The sequence below is a fragment of the Apus apus genome, chromosome Z, assembly GCF_020740795.1.
Source record: "Apus apus isolate bApuApu2 chromosome Z, bApuApu2.pri.cur, whole genome shotgun sequence".
In the NCBI taxonomy this organism is placed as follows: Eukaryota; Metazoa; Chordata; class Aves; order Apodiformes; family Apodidae; genus Apus; species Apus apus.
In genome coordinates this window covers 73590903-73611639 of record NC_067312.1, presented here as the reverse complement: position 1 = coordinate 73611639, position 20737 = coordinate 73590903, and the positions used below count along the sequence as shown (strand labels likewise).

Here is a 20737-nt window from a genome sequence, read left to right as displayed (position 1 = left end):
ACAGTCAGTCCTCACAAGGAAATTAAATTGCCTTTTTTTTTTAATTTGCAGATACAGTTCAAAACCATCAACATTTTTTTTTGTAATGGTGGTTCCCTTCAGCTTTGCAAGGATTGCTCAAATCAGTTGATAGGTGTTTGTTTGGGGGTTTTTTTTGCTGCCATTCCTGTGGTATGCAAGAGGATGGCTGTGCAAAAGCTTCTAATGGAGCTTTTGATAAAATTGGCATTTGGAGTAAATTTTGGCTCTCAGTGATGTTTTCATATTGCAGTAGTGTTTTCATATTACGCAAAAACATCTGCTTGCTACAGGACATCCAAGTTTTGTATAGCCTGTCAAAGGAACATGCCATAGCTTGTGATGTTACATAAATGCACAGTCTCTATTCTGTACACCCTTTTTTTACTATAGAACAGATTTCTGGTACAGTTCTTTGCTTTGAAGTGCATTTATGGGGTATATGTCATCACTGTGGGAGTACAGGTTTGAATTTCTTGCTTGGAAGTTCTGAAGTATCATGCAGAAACCATGGGCACTCTATTTTTGAGAAACAGATGTTTCCTTACTTGAGATTAATGTGTCATTTATCAACTCATGGGAAACCCTTAACTGAATCCCATGTGCTTCTTAGCCTTTCTTCACTCTGCTTTTCCTAAGCTATTGCAAGTTTACTAACTTCTGTATTAATTTTCCTGTTAAGTGTATATTTTTGAACTTTTGCTGTGCTTTGGCTGTTACAGCAGCAGTTGAACTGATGATGGTGTCTCTTGGTAGTTTATATGACTTAGATTAAGAATCAAATTCATGTGGATCACTAGATTTATTTCTGTTCCTCTTTGTGTTAGTTACATGTTACTTGTTTTTTTGTGTAATCTGGTGTTTGTCAATTCTGTAATTAAGTTGATCTTTGATATTTTTCTCTGTAACTTTAAAATGTACTCTATAGTTCATTAAAAAACCTGTATTAATCACTCAAAAGAGATATGTTATTTGGCCACATGTATGATTTAAATAAATCTGTGAAAAACTGCTGTAATAATAATTTTATATAACTTTTTAATGGATAATAGTACAATGTAAGTAGTGTAATTTAAATACCCATTTTGTTGTTGACCAGTTAAATTTATGATGCATCTCTTCCTCACTTAAAAAGCATAATCATTGCATTCATTCTATTAGCTGGTTTTGGTATGTGATTTGTTTTTTATTACAACATACTCCTTTTTCAGTTCTTCTCTACTAACAAACTTAACATCTTACAGGCTGTAGCTTAGGTTTTCTGTTTTTCTACAAAATAAATAGGTGACTCAGATTTTTAACTTCTGATTGGTTTGTAATAATGCTGGTATTCCAGAGTAAAGCTGTAGAATACTGTTTGCTTTTTTATTAAATGTTAGATACTGTTGAGTTGAAAGTAGTCTCTGATTAAACCCCTCCCCCCAACTTCTCCCCAAGAAAATGCTTATTTCCTTTCTTTTCTTTTAGGGGTCCTGTGTCTAAACTAACCTTCAAATTGTTCCTGGCTGTTCTGTGTTCACTTATTGGTGCTTTTTTGACATTCCCTGGCTTGCGACTGGCTCAAATGCATCTGGATGCTCTGAATTTAGCAACAGAAAAAATAACACAGTAAGAGAAAATATATGCACATAGGTATATGCTACTCAGTCTTAAATCTTTAATGTCTGAAAGTAAACAGCAAACTATTCCAACAAGAAGGTAGTGACTAAGACTTCTGTTGCTGCCTGCTTTTTGTATCTTGAGCAGACTTGCCACCTGCCTCTTCCTGCTCAACCTGTGCTCTGCCAGTCTGTTACATTCTTTGCCTTGTAATTAGAGTCCCAATTAAAGGAGCTTTCCTTTCGTCCTGCAAGAGCTCCACCATGAATGTTTCTGCTGAGAAGCTGCTTCCTTTCCCCCATCATATCTTTTTGGAACTTTGAAGAAGTAGAGGTGCAACCAAAGACTTTTTTTTCCCACCTCACGTCCAGGTGGGCATCAGGCCTTTAATAAATTTATGGTAAGATACAAAGAAAATGACCCAGAACATTTAATATGGGTCAGATGCTAATACCAGTTTAAAGGAGTATTTTCTGTTTCAACTGTACTTGAGTTTGGTACTAAAAGAATTTCTCCAGTGTAACTATTTCTCTTCAGCATTCTCAGGTTGAGAGAGAAATCCCACAAGTCGTTCATAGACCTTGACCTTTCATGTATAATACATATTATTGAAAGATTCTGCAGCATAGGTCATTGTGATAATTTAGTCTGGTCACTTTCCTTAAAAACCCATTATATTTTCTGATACGAAAATTCTGTATGTTCAAACTGCATGTTTCTTTTCCCCCAAAAGTGCCCATCTTAAAAATTAATCTGTGTTTCAAGTGAGTCTTTCACTCTTGGTAAATTTATAACCCGGTACTCTGTGTTACACTTGCACTCTGTAGTTGAATGCATCCAGGTACAAGCTGTTGACTTGTTTTATCTGCTGTAAAGTTTCTGTCTATGTGTAGACTGTGACTGAGTCACTTCCTAATCTGTTTTTTTCAGCTAAACAAATTAAACTGCTTAGTTTTTAATTTATATGCCTCTCAATATTTTACAATATCTTGTTTGTTTTCTCTAATTATCATCTAATTTTCCAACATCTTTCTTGATCTGTGCATGAGATACTAGGCAGAAATAGAAAATCTCTGAAACAGAAGATGATTAATCAAGAACTAAAAGGGTAATTAATATCCACTGGTATGAAAGACCTCTGATGTTTAGACGATATTGGAACTGCCAAGTGGTATGTTCTAATTGGCTTGACGAGATCAGTATTTGCCCTTAGTTATGTGTTTTTATCAATGAGTAGTTAATTACTGACTTTGCAGTTGTTTGGCAGTGACTATAGAGGAGTAGTGAATGAGGATGAAGTGTCACTGATACAGAGATTTCTAGTTTGGGTGCAGAAAAATGCCTTTCTCTGCAGTCAAATACAGATTATGCTATTGGAAGACAAACCTAAACTAGCCCAAAGCCAAAGCAAAATGCCCAAATTGCCAAAACTGCCCAAAAAGCCACCAGCCTCAAGCTGCCTCCAAAACCAATCAACTAAAAAACCAAAATAAGAATAAAGAAAAAAAAACAACAGAAAAAAAAAAACCACAACAAAACAACAGTGAAGAGGAGACAAACTTCTTTTCCCATTCCATTAAAAAAATGGAAGACTTAACTTATAGGGAGCACTGACTTAAGGGGTGGGGGGAAAGTTAATGATTAACTACCACTTCACTGATATGGTCAAAATTATTAACGTGGTTCGTTTCTGTATGTAGGAGTAAGGCTTTTTTTGGGTCAACGGAATAAAAATCATCTGGTATCCTGTTCGGTTTTGATAGCTGGTATTATTTCTTTTCTTCAGCAGCAATATCCTTGCCTACATACATTTTGGAGTCATCTTAATCAATTTGTACCCTTTTCATACACATTCCCTCTTTCTTCAGAGTCTTATTCAAGAGTCTTTCAACCTTTCTCCCTGTATTCAACAAAACAGGGGCATTCTTGCCACCCTTTGGTACATTACCATCCATTAACTCAGTAGGATATCTTTAAATAAGTAGCTCAGGTAAAATAGTGTCCTGAGTTATGAAAAGCTTTGAACTGTTCTTTGATGCTGTTGTGTTCCCTAGCAAGACTGAATCAGTGTGTGTTATAGAATCATAGAATGGTTAAGGTTGGAAGGGACCTTAAGTCTCATCAGGTTCCAACCTCCCTGCTATGGGCAGGGACACCTCCCACCAGACCAGGCTGCACAATCCTCATCCAACCTGGCCTTAAACACCTCCAGGGATGGGGCAGCCACAGCCTCCCCAGGCAACCTGTGCCAGTGTCTTGCTACCCCCATGGTGAAGAATTTCTTCCTAATGTCTAACCTAAATCTCCCCTCTTTCAGTTTGAAACCATTATCCCTTGCCCTATCACTGCCCTCTCTGGTGAAAAGCCCCTCCCCAGCTTTTCTGTAGGTTGCCTTCAGTATTCTTCATTTGAAATCAGTAATTTAAATGTATGTGATGACGTCTTCTGAAACATACAAACATTTAAATGGTTTTAGGAATCTTGATAGTTTGAAATCAGTAAGGTCTTGTATTCTTTAGAATAACTTTTAATTCCCTCGTTTTTCTAGTGTAGAAGCACTCTGGTTGGAGGTGGAAGTATAGGCAAGCTGACTCTGGTTCCCAGGAAGCATTAATTGTACTAGTAAAACCACCAGATCTATAGCACCAAAGTCTCAGACTGTTTTCCTTTCATTTTAGTAATGAAAAATAATTTGGGCATGGGGTTTGGAAGTGAAGAAGGATATTAATTACAGAAAAACTCCAGAAAATTATCCTTTCTTTTTGAATTCTGCTGTTTTGTACTCAAAGGTTACAAAAGAGTACTACTTTTACAATAACCATGAAATGGAATAGTTCTGGCTTTTTTTCTTTGTCCAAGTATCTTTAATTGAATGTAAGTACCAAGCCATATGTATAGCCAAGGTTTATAAGTAAAAATCTTCTTTAAACTGGGAAAGCTGACCTCCTAGAACTGTTTTACCTTGTCTGTATAGGTAGTGGAAATGAATCTGAGTACAATTTTAACAAAACAAGGAAATAGTAATAGAGCAGCATATTTCCCATAATTACCCATTTGAGATACTGACTCTGGAGGTTAAAACTGATGGCTAGTGCAGTTTGGTGTCATGCCATCATATGGAAATTTTGAACAACTGTCTTCTGTAGTGTGGCATAATGCAGGTAGCTCCTTTGGTTAGATTGTTTGGAATAAATCAGGTTTCCAGATAGTCCAAGAACACTTTTTAAAAGCCACAACCCATGTGATTTCACAGTATGTGGTACTGCCATTTTGTTGCAGCATAAGCCATAACTTTAAATAGGGAAGTAATTTTCTTCCTTACCTTCTCCCAACTATTATAAAATTTGAATTTCTCCTTTCAACTCTGTACCCCCAGTTTCAACAGTGTGGTAATTTTTTGTAATTAATAACTTCCCCCCCCCTTTTTTTTCTTCTTTCAGAACATTACTACATATAAACTTCTTGGCACCATTATTTATGGTTCTACTGTGGGTAAAACCAATCACTAAGGACTACATTATGAACCCACCTTTGGGCAAAGAGAGCGTTCCTTTGTAAGATTCCCTTTTAAAATTCTTTCTGGGGTATTGAGAGCAAAACTGTAAGTCTAAGTGGAGCCCTGTGAAAGTCACAGAAATGTGAAAGGCTGAAAATTAAATAGCATCTGCTGTCACAGGTATTGTGGAAGTTGCAGCTGAGCCTTAAAGGGTTTCTCGTTATTTTGGAAGAACGGGAAATAGCCACAGAGAATGTTAAGGTGGTGGCTCCCAAAAAGCTGCTGTCTTCAGGCATTTTCTTGGCTGGAATCTTCTTCCTGGGGGTGGAATACTACCTCACTAGCTCCTGTTGGAACCTTGTGTCTTGCATAATGGTGTAGGAGAGGAGTGGTCATTGAAGACGGCTGACATACATTGACATGAAAACAGACATAAGTGATAATGTCTTAATGTCTATATGTAGAGTAATTGCATGTGGAATAGCTATAGTATTTAAAACAGAGAGAAGGAAAGATTTTTCAGAAAGAGTGGTATCTGAAATACATACTGTGTAAGTAGCATAAGTGATTGCCGCTTCACTATTAGTCTAGCTAATTCACAATAGTAGTATTCCAAAAGACTTGAAACAGATTATTGCTGTTGCTTCTAGGTCTAAGATACCCTTTTAAGGTGATTCTGAGCTAGTACATAAAATACTGCAAATGTGTATTTTGTGTTTCCATTTTGTTCCTCAGTTAATTTTAAAATGAGCATTGTGCTATAATACGGTATCTAAGACAACTGAAGTACACATTTGGTATTTAGGACTGTGTGTCTCAAAACCTGTAATTATCTGAGTGAGCTTGTTTTCTAGTATTTTGTCTTCATTACTCAGAATTTCAGCATTTAAGAGCTGTTCTTGTTTACAGGCGAATGTATACTAATTTTGATCTAAACCTGTAACAGGGCTACTGAGAAATAGTAGTAAAGGGAGAAGCAGAGGGCAAAAGCGAGTATTTCTTGCACATGGACTTCATAACTGTAGAGTGTGTCTGAAGTATTATTGACAATAGGCTTCAACTAGCAGTAGGTGACCTTTGGGAAAAAAGCTAAACCCTTTTTTTTTTTAATTCACAGAATGTCTGAAGATACATTTGACACCGTGAGGTTATGGATTATTATCCTGTTGTGTGCTTTACGTTTGGCTATGATGCGTCATCATTTACAGGCCTATCTGAATTTAGCCCAGAAAAGTGTGGATCAGATGAAAAAGGAAGCTGGCAGAATAAGTATGGTTGATTTGCAGAAAATGGTAAGTATGGTGACTCTGAATTTACCTATTTGGAGTGCTCTGTACAAATGCTTTTTTTTTTTTTTTTCCCAGTTTGTTATGTCTTCTGGGGAACCAGAGCTGAAATCTGAATGAAGCTTCCTAAACTGTATGTTCTTTAAAAATAGCCCCACTGAAGAGAAATTCTGCAAACCAAAATATGCAGGGATGTGTCATCTGTATTATGCAGATGGCTTGAGTTATTCAGAAGTTGTTATAAAAGATCCCTTCATTAATTGTTCTTTACAATTATTCACAAACACGATGAGTTTCTGTTCAGCATTTTTGTTTATCTTGGGGAGTACACAGGATGAGTGGTGATTTGTAGGTACAACATGGGAAAAAAGGTTGAAATTAGGTGCGAAAGTAAAATACTGCTACCTAATTCCAATTATGATTTTAAATTGGGGTAAAATTTAAGATACAGTGGTTGCATTTTGGGATAAAATGAGACACGTTTAATTCTGTCAGTCCATTCCAAGTGCACTAGCCAAACAGCAAAGCTCTCTGCCCATCTTGTTACTGTGATAGAGGACAGATGCCTTTGATTTGTATTTTTTTAAAAGGAAAGTAATACAAGATACCATCATCAAAAGAAATTCATATGTTTGTTCTAGAATGGTGTTGCATGCTGCCTGCAAAATAAACTTAGATTTCTAACGTGTGGTACTGCTGTCTGATGTTCCTACTGAGTTGGGATGTCTTGCAGGAGGAATACGAACTGTGCCACAAGGCAAACATTCCTCTTAGAATTGTCACTGTTTTATAATTATGGTTTCACTGAGTATCTGAAGGTCGTATGTAGACCATGAAGTAGATACACAAACAAAGTGTCCAGCAGTTTGCTTCAGAAAAAAAGGTTACGAAGTGCAGGTAGCATTAACTGGTTAGTACAGATCTGTACTGATTGCTATGAATGCATAGTTTTAGTTTTGGGAGCTTTCTTCCCAACTATAAACAATAACACCCTCTGTATGTGATGTGTCCTAATTCAGTTTATCCAGTAACTTCTTTTCAAGGAGGCCATGGCTAAGAAGTTGAAGTCCTGTCTACTTTTACTAGCCATGTCTGCTTTATCTTCTTCTGGAATGTCTGCCAGTGAAGTCTTTCCTATCTGTCATTCTGCAGTGATCATAACTTTTTAATTTCTTCTTTTTGTTGTAATCCGTCAGTTATCTTACAGTATTTTTGTCCCAAGCTTTTTCTTCTGTCAGTACCTTACTGCTTTTTCTCCTCATAGTGGAGTTTTGAGGATTGCTTATCTTGAAGTTCTTGGAAGTGTTTTACCTTGTATTTCTAAAAATATCAAGTCTTCCTCCATCTTTTTTGCCATCTTGTGTTCTGTTCTTTTCTAAAATCTAGTTAGCTTTATTTCATTGCTTGCTTGCTATTGATTTTATGACTTTTTGCCTTCTTTATTTGATCTAGTCCTTTAAGTCTATATCTTATATAAAATACATAATGTAACAAACTCAAGAAAGATGGAGCAGATTAGAAGCAAGGGGAGAGATAAATCTGAGTGGATTTCAATGAACCATAATGTATACCTGAAATAAAGGCAATTTAAATGCACTTATTGATCAACTACGAAAGAAAATATTGACATTGTATTTAAAATACTGATGTTTCAGAGTTAGAAATCTTAAAAATATCTTTCTTTTGAAAAGCGGCTGCAATATTAACCAAACTTTCCTTCACTTTGTATGAGGCCTTGGGCTCTGAATACTACTTCAGTTTTGAAATGGGATTTAGTTTTTAAATCACTGGGGATTTTGAAAATTAAACATATTTGATTTGATTCTGGGGTATTGAAATAGGAAACTTTGACAATCTGTTTGCAGAAGCAGAGTTGATTCTGTTTATTTTATCAGAACTGATGCTTTTTTAATTATTTTCAGCACCTCCTCTCTCAGGTTTGTGAGTATCCTGAAACCAGAATTTGTTGTAGAGATTTCTTCATTAGATCTTCTGAAGGCAATATGTCACATGTTAAGATGTGCCAGAAAGCTTTTGCAACACCTTTACTGCAAAAGTACTGCTTTTTAATAAATTGCTTTTTCCTAGATGTATTCGTAAAGGTTTACATTGATCAGCCAGAACTCAATAATTACTCTCTTCTGTTTTCCTAGGTGGCTCGAGTATTCTATTATCTTTGTGTAATTGCACTGCAGTATGTTGCACCATTGGTAATGCTCCTTCACACAACTCTGCTCTTGAAAACACTAGGTAGGCAAAATTGGATCAAAAAAATGTGTTTGTTTCTACACAGGGCTTTTATATTTTTGGCTTACTTAAGAGAATTAAAATGTATTGAGTACTCATAATACAGAAATACACTGTAGTTTCCTGCAATTCAAAATGTGTTGTTGTGTGGCTTTTAAGCTGTCCTCTTCTGTGGCTGCTTTTGACATCTTTCAATTATATGCTAATTTTTTAAATTTATTTTTGAGAAATTAGGTAATCCAGCAAATTGAGCTGTTTACTTCTGTTAAATACTTGTCTTTTAAGTGGTGATTTTAAAGTGAACTGTAAAAAGCATTGTTGATTTAACCTGGTGAGCACCTGTTAAAGGAAGTTTTTCAGCTTTTCAGTTCTAAGTGAGCTCTTTGAAGAGAAATGGTGAGATATGGGGTTCGTTTCATTATTGGGATATGTTATGTCACTCCAGGTTTGTTTTCTTTTGTTTTTCTTTCCCTCTCGTGAGGGATGTCTCCACAGGCTGCCATGCAGTAGTGGCATTCTGTTTGCAAAAAGTCAATGGAAGAGGTAAGGTTTATTAGACTGTGATTCTTCCTGTTCAGGTGTAGACATCTGACTCTGATCAGATGAATGATACTTAGCACTGACAAGTGTCTGAAGGCAGGTATATCACATATAGATGTTAGCATGTCAAAAGCTAAGATGAATTCTACCTTAATAACTTACTAGTATCAGAAAGCCAGGCATATAAACACAGTATTTACTTCTAGAAAAATTATTTTTCTTTGTGTGTGTGAGAAATAGATACATCTACAGATATAGAGTGGTGGACATAACAGAACTGAAATTTAATTCTACAAAAATCTATTACTGATTTGTTTTTAACAGGTAATTATTCTTGGGGCGTCTACCCGGAATTGAATTCTGACACTTCAGTGGAAAACAGTCTGCTTCCCAGTTCAGTTTATACCGAGTCTCCACCTGCTGATGGAAAGATGAAAGTAACTGTAGTACAAATAACAATGGCTTTGGGAAGCCTAAAGAATATTTTCACTCCTCTTCTGTTCCGGGGACTCCTGTCTTTCCTCACCTGGTGGATTGCTGCTTGCCTCTTCTCTACAAGCCTTTTTGGGCTTTTCTATCACCAGTACCTGACGGTGGCATGAACAGGTCAACTGACAAAGCAAGTGTGAGGTCAAATACTAGATACGAACCCAGCTACCCAAAAGGGGATGAAAAGAAGAAAATTACATACGAAGAGAAAACATATCAGAATTTTTATTAAACACTTCCTCTGTGTTCTCAGGGTGAATATTCTTATTAATGTTGAAAATTGCAACTGGGTTTGTTGTTTTTGTTACCCAAATGGTAGGTAACAAATTGAATTGTAGTATCAGGACTGGCTGACTTTACTGTGTGGCAGGTGGTGATGAGAGTGCTGTAAAGATATGACCTCTGAGTATCTTGTTTCCATAAACAGCAAGCCAACCTCAAAACTTTGTGTTTTCAGCATCAAGAGTCAGTGAGTTAACTGTTAGAAGGGTACTGGTTATAGTGCTGGGGGCTGCCTATCGATTAAATCACAAAACTGAGCCATACAATGGAAGGAGAAAGGGGATTTAAAAAAAATAAAAATGTTCTGTTGGATAGCTGTTGATCACTTTTCTCCATGAAAAATGAAATAATCCAACAGGACAAAAGAGATACTGTATATTACAGTAAGGAAAGTTGTATAAAATTTAAATTTAACAGGAATAGATGTATGGACTTGACAGGTATTGCTGCCTAAATATTTTGCAGGAATGCTTGTGCAGTAAGAGGAGAGTTGTCAAAAATATATTGTTTCAGTCCCTGCAGTCATTTTAAAGTAATGGCCATCTGTATTGGTGCTAATATTGATCCACAGATTCCATTTGGATCTTTTAAATTTCTTCTTTCCAGGTAATAGATAAATTCCATTGAATTAACAAGATCATAGTAGTAGATTAGTGACACCAATCAAACATTTCAAAACAAAAAGTTTAATCCTGCTGACTGAGAGTGTATGTATCTGTGTAATGTACATATAAATATATATTATATATTAAATATATAATATATATGAAGTTATAAAGTATGGAAATTTATTTTAAATTACTGAATGTATCTTGCAGGGCCGTGGGAGAGGGATGTATGTGTATCTAGTAATTTCAAGATCCCTTTTGAAATGAAAATTAAATTTTTTTTGAAAGTACAGTTGAAAGGGCTATTTGTTTTTGGTGCCTCTTCAAAGGTACTTAGCTATACTAAAGAAAATATGCTCTTTTGGAAGAAAAAAATCTACTTAAACTGTTAATCTTGTGAAATCTCTGTTCTTTAATATCATCATCTCTTGCCACTAATCTGTGTTAACTTGGCCATCTAGTAACAACTAGTATCTCTTGGCTTCAGAAATAGGTTTTCTGTATAATAAAACAGCTATAGTAAGGAGGAACAAAGCATTTAACTTTACAAGTTTTGCTTAACTGGAGGGATAGATTATAAATATAAAACAATTGCAAAGCAAAGTAGAATGACATTTTTTCAGATGTTTTGTGTAATCACAAAACAGGAATGGGAATTTATATGCAGTAACATTTTTAAAAAGTTAATATTACACTTTGCAAAGGTCAGTTTTGTTTCTTTAAATAATACTAGCTGTTTTTATATTACTGTTCTTTTTCTCTTGAAGTTGTGTACAGCTTTAGCATATAAGAAGCATTTATAAATGGAAAAGCTTAACTAAATATTTAATATGTAGCAAACCTACCATATGGGAAAACAAACTGTCAATGAATGCAGAAAATCAATAATTTAGGCTGGTGATAAACTGTCTTACTATGTTGAATGCCTTTTAAGTTATTTATTAGTTTATTAAATTTCATTTACTGCTACTAGGGAAAGATTTACGTGCACCAGCTAGTACCTACTGCATGTGTTTGGGATGTGTGACAACACCTTGCATGATTCTGCCAGTTTCATTGCAGTTCAGTATTTTAGTGCTACTGGTGCTGCAAGCTGTGTTTTTTCACACCAACTTTTCTTACCTAACAGGGACAAAGGCTTAATTGTGTGAATTGGCCTAAAGAAAAACATTTTACTTCATAGATTCAGATCTCGAAACATTCCTAGGAAGTGTCTTTCAGATGCATAGAATGACAAAATGTGACAGGCCCAGCAGTACTGGACCCACTTTCTATTAGTTTGAGATGTATTATTGCTAATAGAATTAACATAGACAGCTTGTAAGTTACAGTTAGATATCCAATGTTAATGTTTTATTCAGGGAAATAAAACAGTTTGATTCTGATGGTGAACTTGAATGAAGAAGTTCACCAAACAGGAGATACAACAACTTGTGGCAATCTGAAGGATAGGAGTAAACTTTGGATGCTGGGCAAGACTTCAAAATAATATTAAGTAATGGAGTTCCTGTTTGTTCTAAAAGATAGTAAGTAAAAGTGAACCATAGCTATATTATATCACAAAGGTAATTGATTGTGTGTAGCTGAGCTTTGCAGAGCTTTTGGTGGGAGCTCACTCTGTTATTCTTCAGACATCACCCTAATCACAGTGAAAAACAGGCACCTGGATGTTGCTAACGTTAAGATCAACGCTTCTGGCCATTGCTATTTCTTTGTTCTGCAAAAATGACTGCTTGACCACCTGGTCAGCAGTCTGATTTGAGTGGGAGGTGGTCTTTCTTTGGGTCTGTTTAATCCTTACATGAGTCTAGCAGGCTTACTGAACTAAAATATAGCAATAAACACCTTTGAAATGTGAGGTGACAGTGAAGCTAGAGAGGGAGCGTGTTGCTATGGCTGTGAGCAATGCTTCCTACATCTACCTGATGTACTCAAAAGTGACTTCTAAAGTACAATAGCAACCCTGCTAGTCTTGACTTCCCATATGTATCATGTAAGCTTCAAAGGAGTTATCTACTCACTTCTTTAGCAAGTTCCTTTAAATAGCAGCTGGCAGATACTTTTTTTTAATTTTTTTTAGACCATCATCACCTGGGTGGTGGAAAACATCTTAAAGAAATGCTAAAGCAGGTAGAAATTGGCTGAGAAGTTTGTATTTTTTATTGAGGATTCTTAAACATTTTTTCCTGCTTTTTGCCTACTATCCACTTAATTTCTGAGGGATTTTAGAAGGAAAGTGCCTTTGAGAAAGAATTAACATTACTTACTTTTTTCCTTACTCAATTCAGATTGCTCTCTCACTTCAGTAATGTGACTTGTTAGCTTGACTCCTTTTTCCTACCCATAGGTATTGTTTTGGTTCAAATTACTATTAATTTTGAAGGATTTTTTCCTTTAATTAGTTTAAATAACTTCGAATTCCAGCTGAAATATGAATGAACTTGTTAACAGTTGTTTACATACTGCGCTTTGATCACAGAAGTCCCTTTAGAGAAAGTGTTAAGATAGTGATAAATCCAAGTCTTCCAGCAACTTCAGGGCAGTCCAGATGTAACACTTGGGCTATTTTTGAGATTATATAGGTTTATTAGGAAGAGGAGAATGAATTATAACAAGCCTATTCTTCCGCCTTCCAGGTGATGTCCTCAGGCAGCACTTGTCCTCTTTTGATACCTTCTCAAGTTACAGCATTTTCCAGGTTTTGAGGTATTTTTAGCTTCAGTTTTTCCTCTTCCAGGCTCCTCTTGCATAAATATCAACAGATGAAATAATGGAGGAAAAACACATAGTATCAGTACAAGAGAATATCCTTGTATAGGAGGACATGATTTATAAAATTCATTTTATGGCAGTTGTTCTTTGCTGCCTTGGAATCACAAGTACTGGAGGATGTGTGAATAGAGACGCTGCTTAACTGGGTTGTAAAGTCACCCATCAACAAAAATGCCACCAAATCCACAAACACAACCATTAGCTTGTATAATCTCAGTTATACTCAGTATGAAATGGTTAGTTAGTACAGAAATTTGAAGTAACCTCAAAGAAACAATTATAAGTTTTGTATTTTGTCACAGTAACTACAGCTAAATGCTAACAGAGGTCTTCAGTTTACCACACAGAAAATTTAAAGTATCTAATCTCACAGCTCTTGTAAGACTCTAAAAGATAAAAAAGCCTTATGCCTTTCTATTTTCAAAGGCCTCTGTTTTCCTTCTGAACATTAGCATTTTTCTCCAGAGAAGACTTAGAACAGTTTTTAAATGCTATGCTTCATGTTTTATCATATGGCACAAGTTGCGCCTTTATTGGTTAACCACAAAAATCCTAGACTTGACCCTGCAGGTAATTTTGTCCCTACAAAATTATTAGTATGTTTTAGTTAAGATTAAATAATTAAGTGCATGGTGAAAATGGAAACATGGAATGAAAATGAGGCCTAAGAAAACTGTGTGTTCTGTTGGAGAAATGTCTATTATGGCTGACCAAAATCTTGATACAGGAAGGCAACAGCAGGCTACTTGTATCCTAAATTAAATATTAAATGTGAATGTTTACCATTGAGTAAATAAGACTGTTATTTTCAGCATCTGCAGCCTAAGTTCTAAATCCCAAATGGTAAATCAAGAGCAATATTTTGACCTCACTGATACTTATTCTAAAGAGAATCGAGGCAACAAGCATTGAAGCCAAATTTCTGATCTGGTTAAGCAAGTGGTTGCAGAGTAGTTAGTCTGTGCTTCAGAGTGATTTTTGAGCTGTAACTTCTTTAGGAAGAAAGTTCTGCCATGCCTTGTGGCCTTGGCAGTGCATGCACTGAAATGGTTGGTATGTCTCATCTCCACTTCTAATTCTGGACTGAAAGGTCTTCCTCCTATGTGGGAGAGATCGTGAGGCCAAGATGTTATTTCAAGGCTGCTTTTACTGACATCTGTATATGCTGCACTTAACTTTTTCAAGTCTCTCACTGTGGACTGCCAGGAGAGTAATGCTGCACTGGACTTTGTTTTGCATGCCAGTGTGTATGTATTTTTGTAACTTTGATTTCAATGGCATTTTTAATGAACATTACTTTCAGTCAAATAATCTTAATCCTGGTATCGTTGATCATCTTTTTATTTTTTCAATTAGTATCAGTGCCTGGAAGCAGAAGTCAAATACTTCTAGACTAAATTTTTTTAAACTTAATGTTAGTTAAGACTGAGTTATTAACAAGTATGCAGTTTTATATTGAAGCATGAAATCCACCTGTAAATACCAAACTCTTTCCGTATGTGATCACACATCAGCAAGAGTCCTTATCTGAATTTGCAGCATTTCTCTCAGCACATGCTGTCCATATAGCTCTGCTATTTATAAAACAAACATACACCTCAGTAGAGATTTAAGAGTAGCTTTTTACTAAGTCCCTAGTAGTAGGCCATTTCTATTTATTTTAGGGTGCTGCCAAGTATCTTTTTAAACCTGGCGTAAAATACTTTGTGCTTAAAGTCAACAATGTTCTCTTTTCCTCTGGCCATTGTAACTCTGCTTCCCATATATGTTCTAAGCTTCAAGAATGCATATTTATAGTATTTTTGATAAAAAAACCTTGGACAAAGAAAAATGAGCCAAAAATTCTATTTTGTAAGTACAGTTCATACCCATGTCGTAACGTGCCAAGAAACAGTTTTTATTTTTACTATCTCTAATCATTCCTTTGTCCCATTGTTAACAATCTTGCACGTTTTCATTATGTAAGGCTTTTCTAGGAAGTATACATGTGGGAAAATACTCTGTAATAGCAATCACAGGAAACTTTGTCTAATGTTTTCAGTCTTCCCATTTATGTGAGCAAATAAGGTAAAAATGGTATTAAATATTTAAGCCTAAAAGTTCTCATAAGGTAGACTTGTTACAAATTGCACAGGGAACATCCTCCAAGTTGTAAATATTTTACTTTAATTATGTCTCTTTCTTGCTGGGAACACATAAATTCAGTGTTGTTGTTCTGCTAATAGTCTTTTTTGGTGTCTTTTTAAGTAAAAAGCACATAATACTCCCTGCTCTAGAACAAACCTAAGAACAAAAGCCTCCCCTCCCTTTGTTTCAGTATTTGCCAAATGGGAAAGACTTCTGATGTCGTTTATGGAAATTCTAGCTTCCTCTTATTGCTAAATTACTGTTAAAATACAATTTTTGTAGTGATAGCTTTACAAGTATTAAGACTGTCATGCTTCACAGTGGTGTGAAATGGTTGTTGCTATGTATTGACCTGTCCTGACTGGTGTTGCATTACCTGCTGTTTCAAAACAAATTGTCTCATTTGCTTAATGCTTTAGAGATTCTTGGGGATCTGTGAACCAGGAGAGCGCAGCACTTGTTGGAAAATCTGGGGATATGCTCTATTTTGGGTTGGGGTTTTGTGGGCATTTGGTGGGTTTTTTTGTTGTTGTTTTTTAAGTCAGTGTGGATAATACTTGGGTACAATTACTACAAATAATAAACAACCTACAGTAACATTGCATTCTTTTTGTACACTGCAGATTAAAGTGCCTAAATGTGGGTGATCTCTAGGGGACATGCTTTAAATTTCATGTTTGTACCTTTGTAGTTATTTTGTGACATAATAGAAGGTTACATTTTGGAAAGAAAATGCAAGGGCTGATAGCCCTTAAAATGGAGTTTGCTATAAAATTGTTTCAGAACAGTTTTTGGCTTACAGAATGTCCATGTGTGTTTATGGGTTATTACTCATTGGAGGCAAGTAAGATTTTGAAGGAATCTTCATTCCTGTTACTCTAATGATAATCTAACAGCTTTGTCTGCCAGCTGACTGGTCACATAACACCCCACTGCCACGTTTGCATGCAGGACTTGCACAACTTTGAAAGGGTTGACCCTAACAGAGTTTTGTAGGGACACCCTGGGTGTTACTTGCACAGGCACACAGGTGTGTTCAGCCAGGTAAGTAGTTCATCTTGAGCTCAGACTTCACTGAATGTCACTACATCCATATGGATTTGGGGCACAGAAAGTACAAAAGAGCTGATTGTAGCATGACTAGCTGGCACTGAGAAAGCAGCTCCAAAAAAAAAAACAACAACCAGACCAAACAAAAGGCACAAGCTACATGTTGTACCAGTTTTGTAGAATGCTGTTGGGGTATTGGACAGCAAAACCACTCTTACCTTTGCAGCCATTTCCTTTCCTCTGAAAATGGCAAGAGCTGAAGGTGAAAACTGCCTGATCTCATTCAGCAGGGAAATTTAAAAAATGAGGAAAGAGCAGTGCCTACTCTTAACTATGTGTTGTAAATGTGAAGAGCTTGGAAGTTGAGATGGTGTTGCCGATTCAAATTTACCAAAGGAAACCTTCCTCTGAGGAAGGTTCATAAAAGTATTTTGAGCTTTTACCTCTGAAAAGTGGCTGTAGCAACCTGTACTGTATATAGTACACTGGGGAAAACTTGCTCCGGTAAGCTTACTAAACATTTTCTTACACTATGTGTAAGAAATTACATTGCTTTTTTTTTTTTTTTTCTTTTTCACTGTAGAGCATTTTAACAAGCTGATTTTTGTCTTGCTTAATGCTAGCATGTGTGAGGCAGCATTTTATTAATGTGAAAATAGTAAGAACTGGTTTGTTGTCTAAATGCCTGAATTCCTTTAACATCAGTAAATTCTGTGAAGTGAAGCAAGATTATACTTTCTTATTCCCCATCTGTTCTGTTGAAATGCTATCATTTAACTTCAGTTTTATATTGCACACATTATTAAAATAAAATTTACATTGATTAGCTGCTAATGATAATACCGTAGCAAATCTAAGAGAAACTGTGATATCTGCTGTGTATCAACTTGCTTGCCTCTGTAAAGCGTCGATCCATGTTAGACTTTTAATGCCTCCTGCAGTGATGCTCATACAGAATTCCAGTATCCCTACATGTACTCTGCATGCCTTGCATTTGTGCACTGTAAAAGGATAGACTGTTTTGCAGTACTTACTTTAGGTTTTAAAAAAATGCCCTTCCATTATTTTATATAGTATTTCCCGTATCCAAAATAGGACAATTTCTAAAGCCAAAGATCAATAAATGTTTATTGTCTATCAGTGTCATTTTTCCCCCACCCCCTCTTTTGTATAATACATCCCACTTGTTACCAACTTGTGCAGAATCTCCAGGTTTGCCAAAGAGTGTGTGGTAATCAGGCTCCTTCTCACTTTCTATTCTAGTCCAAATTGTTTAGATTTTTTAGAAATAAGTAGACCTTTTATCCCCTTGCTTGGTGTGCAGCAGAATAAACAGTTTTCTAGTATAAATGTAAATATTGTCTTAATCTTGTGTAGCAGTTACCATGAAGTGCCACTTAGAGATCCGCTGTAAGTATTTTCATTTCTGAGTGTTTCACAATTAGAAGTTGGGTACAATTCAACTTCCTGAGAAAATAATGAGCTGTACAGCATGGCGAGTGGAGTTTTCCAGTACCATCACAGGATTTATCACCTTCCTTTTTGACTCACCTTTCATGATTGGAAACCACTTAACAGGGGTTGTTTTTTTGCTCTTAATTGTAAAAAATAGAAGTAATTACTTTAAAAACACATTATGTTCTATTGGTGTCATCCTAACAGCCCTAAGAGCAAATATACTTGGTTACATCTTGTAACCTTTGTGGGGGGGTCTATTTGATTTTTGGAATATTAAATTTGATTATGCATGGGTGTCCTTTCTAAGGTGTGCAGATTAGTGATACCCCAACTGCTTAGGTAGTTCTGCAGCAGTATAAAAATCCTTGAGTAAATGGCCTCCTTTAACCTAAAAGCAAAGCTGTATAAAAAGCCCTCTTTGATTATAAAGGACAGTCCTGCTGCGGAGAGGAAAAGTGACCCTCAGTCCCTAGGAAGAACCAATTTTGGCTTTTGGAGTGAGTATTTGAAAGCATACAAGGCATTTGAGCTGTGGATCCCACTCCTGAAAGTGATAAACCCACCCCATAAAATGAGGTGGGTTTAAAATCATGGTTAGGAGGAAGGATGAGCTATGCTGGCCGATTTGTCTCGCAGAAGCCATCTCACCTGCCTGTTTTCTCCATGCAATGTGAATCTTGAGGCTGCCTTGAGACTCTACAATCCCCAAGACTTTGCAGTAGGATGTGTGTTTAGTCTGGCATAGTCCTCTCAGCAGTTCTTCCAGTCCATACTTCTGCTGTGGATAATGTGTTGATGCTAGTTTTGTTACTTAAAGTGCAAGTTGTTCAGTGGGTGGCATCACAGTGTAGGTGATTCTCCACATTTCTTCTAGGCTAGGTTTCTGTACCCTGCAAAGTTGGTTGTGTTTAACCTTCAGAAGGACTTTGCCTGGAGCTGTACTGGACAACATCAGGTTACTTGGGCTGTTGACTCTACCTCATCTTTTCTACCTGTGAAATGTTCAAGTGTTGCAGAGCTCCAACAGTTGAGCTGCCTGGAAAAAGCCTCCATCCCTCTGCTAGCCTCCACAGCCCTAGAGCCACAGAGGTGTGCTCTGCTTTTCCAGCTCTTCCCACTCATCTGCTTTGCAGCAAGAAGCTGCTGTTGAAAGCCTTGGCAGCATGCCTGTGGAATGGAAGTGGGCCTTTGATTTCAAGGCTTGTATGAAATCTTGCCTTTGAATCCATCAGGTTTACCTCTGCTGTAAAGCACAAGCATGCATGATTCCATGAAAGCAATGTAGGGACTATCCAACTTTTTGAAATGTTGATTGTAGCAGAAGATGGTCTGTGATAGAGGAAGGCCTGGAAGTGTACTCCAGCCAGGAAGGCAAGCATCTGGTACCTGTCCTGTGCTAGCTGCTCTGGGTAGGGCTGAGAAATAACAAAGCTGTTGCTGTTTTGATTTAGATTTTATGAAGAATCTTGAAAGAAGATACAATTATTGTTGATTGCCTGCTTATAAGGTATCTGATGGACTGCAAAAGCAATGCAGCAAGGAGAAACTGGGATATCACTCTTTTGGAGGTATACTGTTTCCCTCTGAGTCTTCATTAAAAAATAAGTAATTTGCTATACTTGTTCGATAATCACTTCTAGAGATATATATATCAGTTATTTTATAAACTTGTGTATATGTATTTAAAAATGCACAGTTCTGGAATCAATCCTACAGTATTTTCTGCTTCTCATTCAAGAAAACAGTGTATTAAACCGACCACACCTGGAGTGGTGTATCCAGTTCTGGAGTCCCCAACATAAGGACATGGAGCTGTTGGAGCAAGTCCAGAGGAGGCCACGGAGATGATCCCAGGGCTGGAGCAGCTCTGCTCTGGGGACAGGCTGGGAGAGTTGGGGTGTTCAGCCTGGAGAAGAGAAGGCTCCAGGGAGACCTTAGAGCAGGTTGCAGTGCCTGAAGGGGAAAATCCTTCAGTGTGAGCGTGAGAGGGTGAGACACTGGCCCAGGCTGCCCAGAGAAGGTGTGGCTGCCCCATCCCTGGCAGTGTTGAAGGGCAGGTTGGATGGGGCTTGGAGCAACCTGGTCTGGTGGGAGGTGTCCCTGCCCATGCAGAGGGGTTGGGTCTAGTTAATTTTTAAGTCCCTTCCAACTCAAACCATTCTATGATTTTCTGATATCTGAGTATTTAATGTCCTCTCCAAAACCTTTGTTGAGGGTTACTATTTTGCTTTCCCAGGGATGCAGCCCTGATGTGTCAAGGGGAAAGGCAGCCTCTTTGTGAGGTGTGAAGCCACTTAGTAATTCTGTGTCTATTGAAGGCTGAAAGGAAAAGAAAAGCATCCTTCTCTCTGATACTGGAGATTCACAACCTACTTGCAGTCATTCTGGGTGTCCAACACATGCCCATCTTCTCCCCACCTGTCAGATCTGAAAGTGTTTTATCAATCAGTGTAGAACTTACATGATTTCCTGAAATGTTCCTTTTTACAGATTAATGGGGTATACTGTGAAGCAGCTGTGCATGTCAAACTGAAAGACTGCAGGTTTAGTTGGAGCTGGTTGTATCTGATGATCTTTCAGGATCACAGACACACAGTTGCTTCCCATTCATTTGGGTTATCTTGGGGATAAGTCATACCTACAAGTTTTGGTTGTGAAATCCAGTTTTCATCCTTCTGTAAGAACATGCTATTCCACTCCTCCTCTCTTGTTAGTATCAGCCTGATTAGAAGAATAAAATATAAAAATCTTCAACTCTAATTCAA

The 20737-nt window shown here is 36.9% G+C and overlaps 1 protein-coding gene across 5 annotated transcripts in view; it reads left to right on the top strand.

The window, feature by feature from the left end:
* Positions 1-17649, top strand: part of TMEM161B (transmembrane protein 161B) — a 43608-nt gene extending 25959 nt beyond the window's left edge. For 2 of the 5 annotated variants that reach the window (XM_051642607.1, XM_051642611.1), the window contains 5 exons: positions 1486-1626; positions 5058-5171; positions 6231-6405; positions 8553-8649; positions 9511-17649. In XM_051642607.1, coding sequence (XP_051498567.1) covers positions 1486-1626; positions 5058-5171; positions 6231-6405; positions 8553-8649; positions 9511-9788 — 805 coding nt within the window. In that variant the 3' untranslated portion in view covers positions 9789-17649. The remainder of the gene's footprint in view (positions 1-1485; positions 1627-5057; positions 5172-6230; positions 6406-8552; positions 8650-9510) is intronic. The other 3 variants (XM_051642609.1, XM_051642608.1, XM_051642610.1) reach the window with 3 other exon arrangements.
* The last annotated feature ends 3088 nt before the right edge of the window (positions 17650-20737 follow it).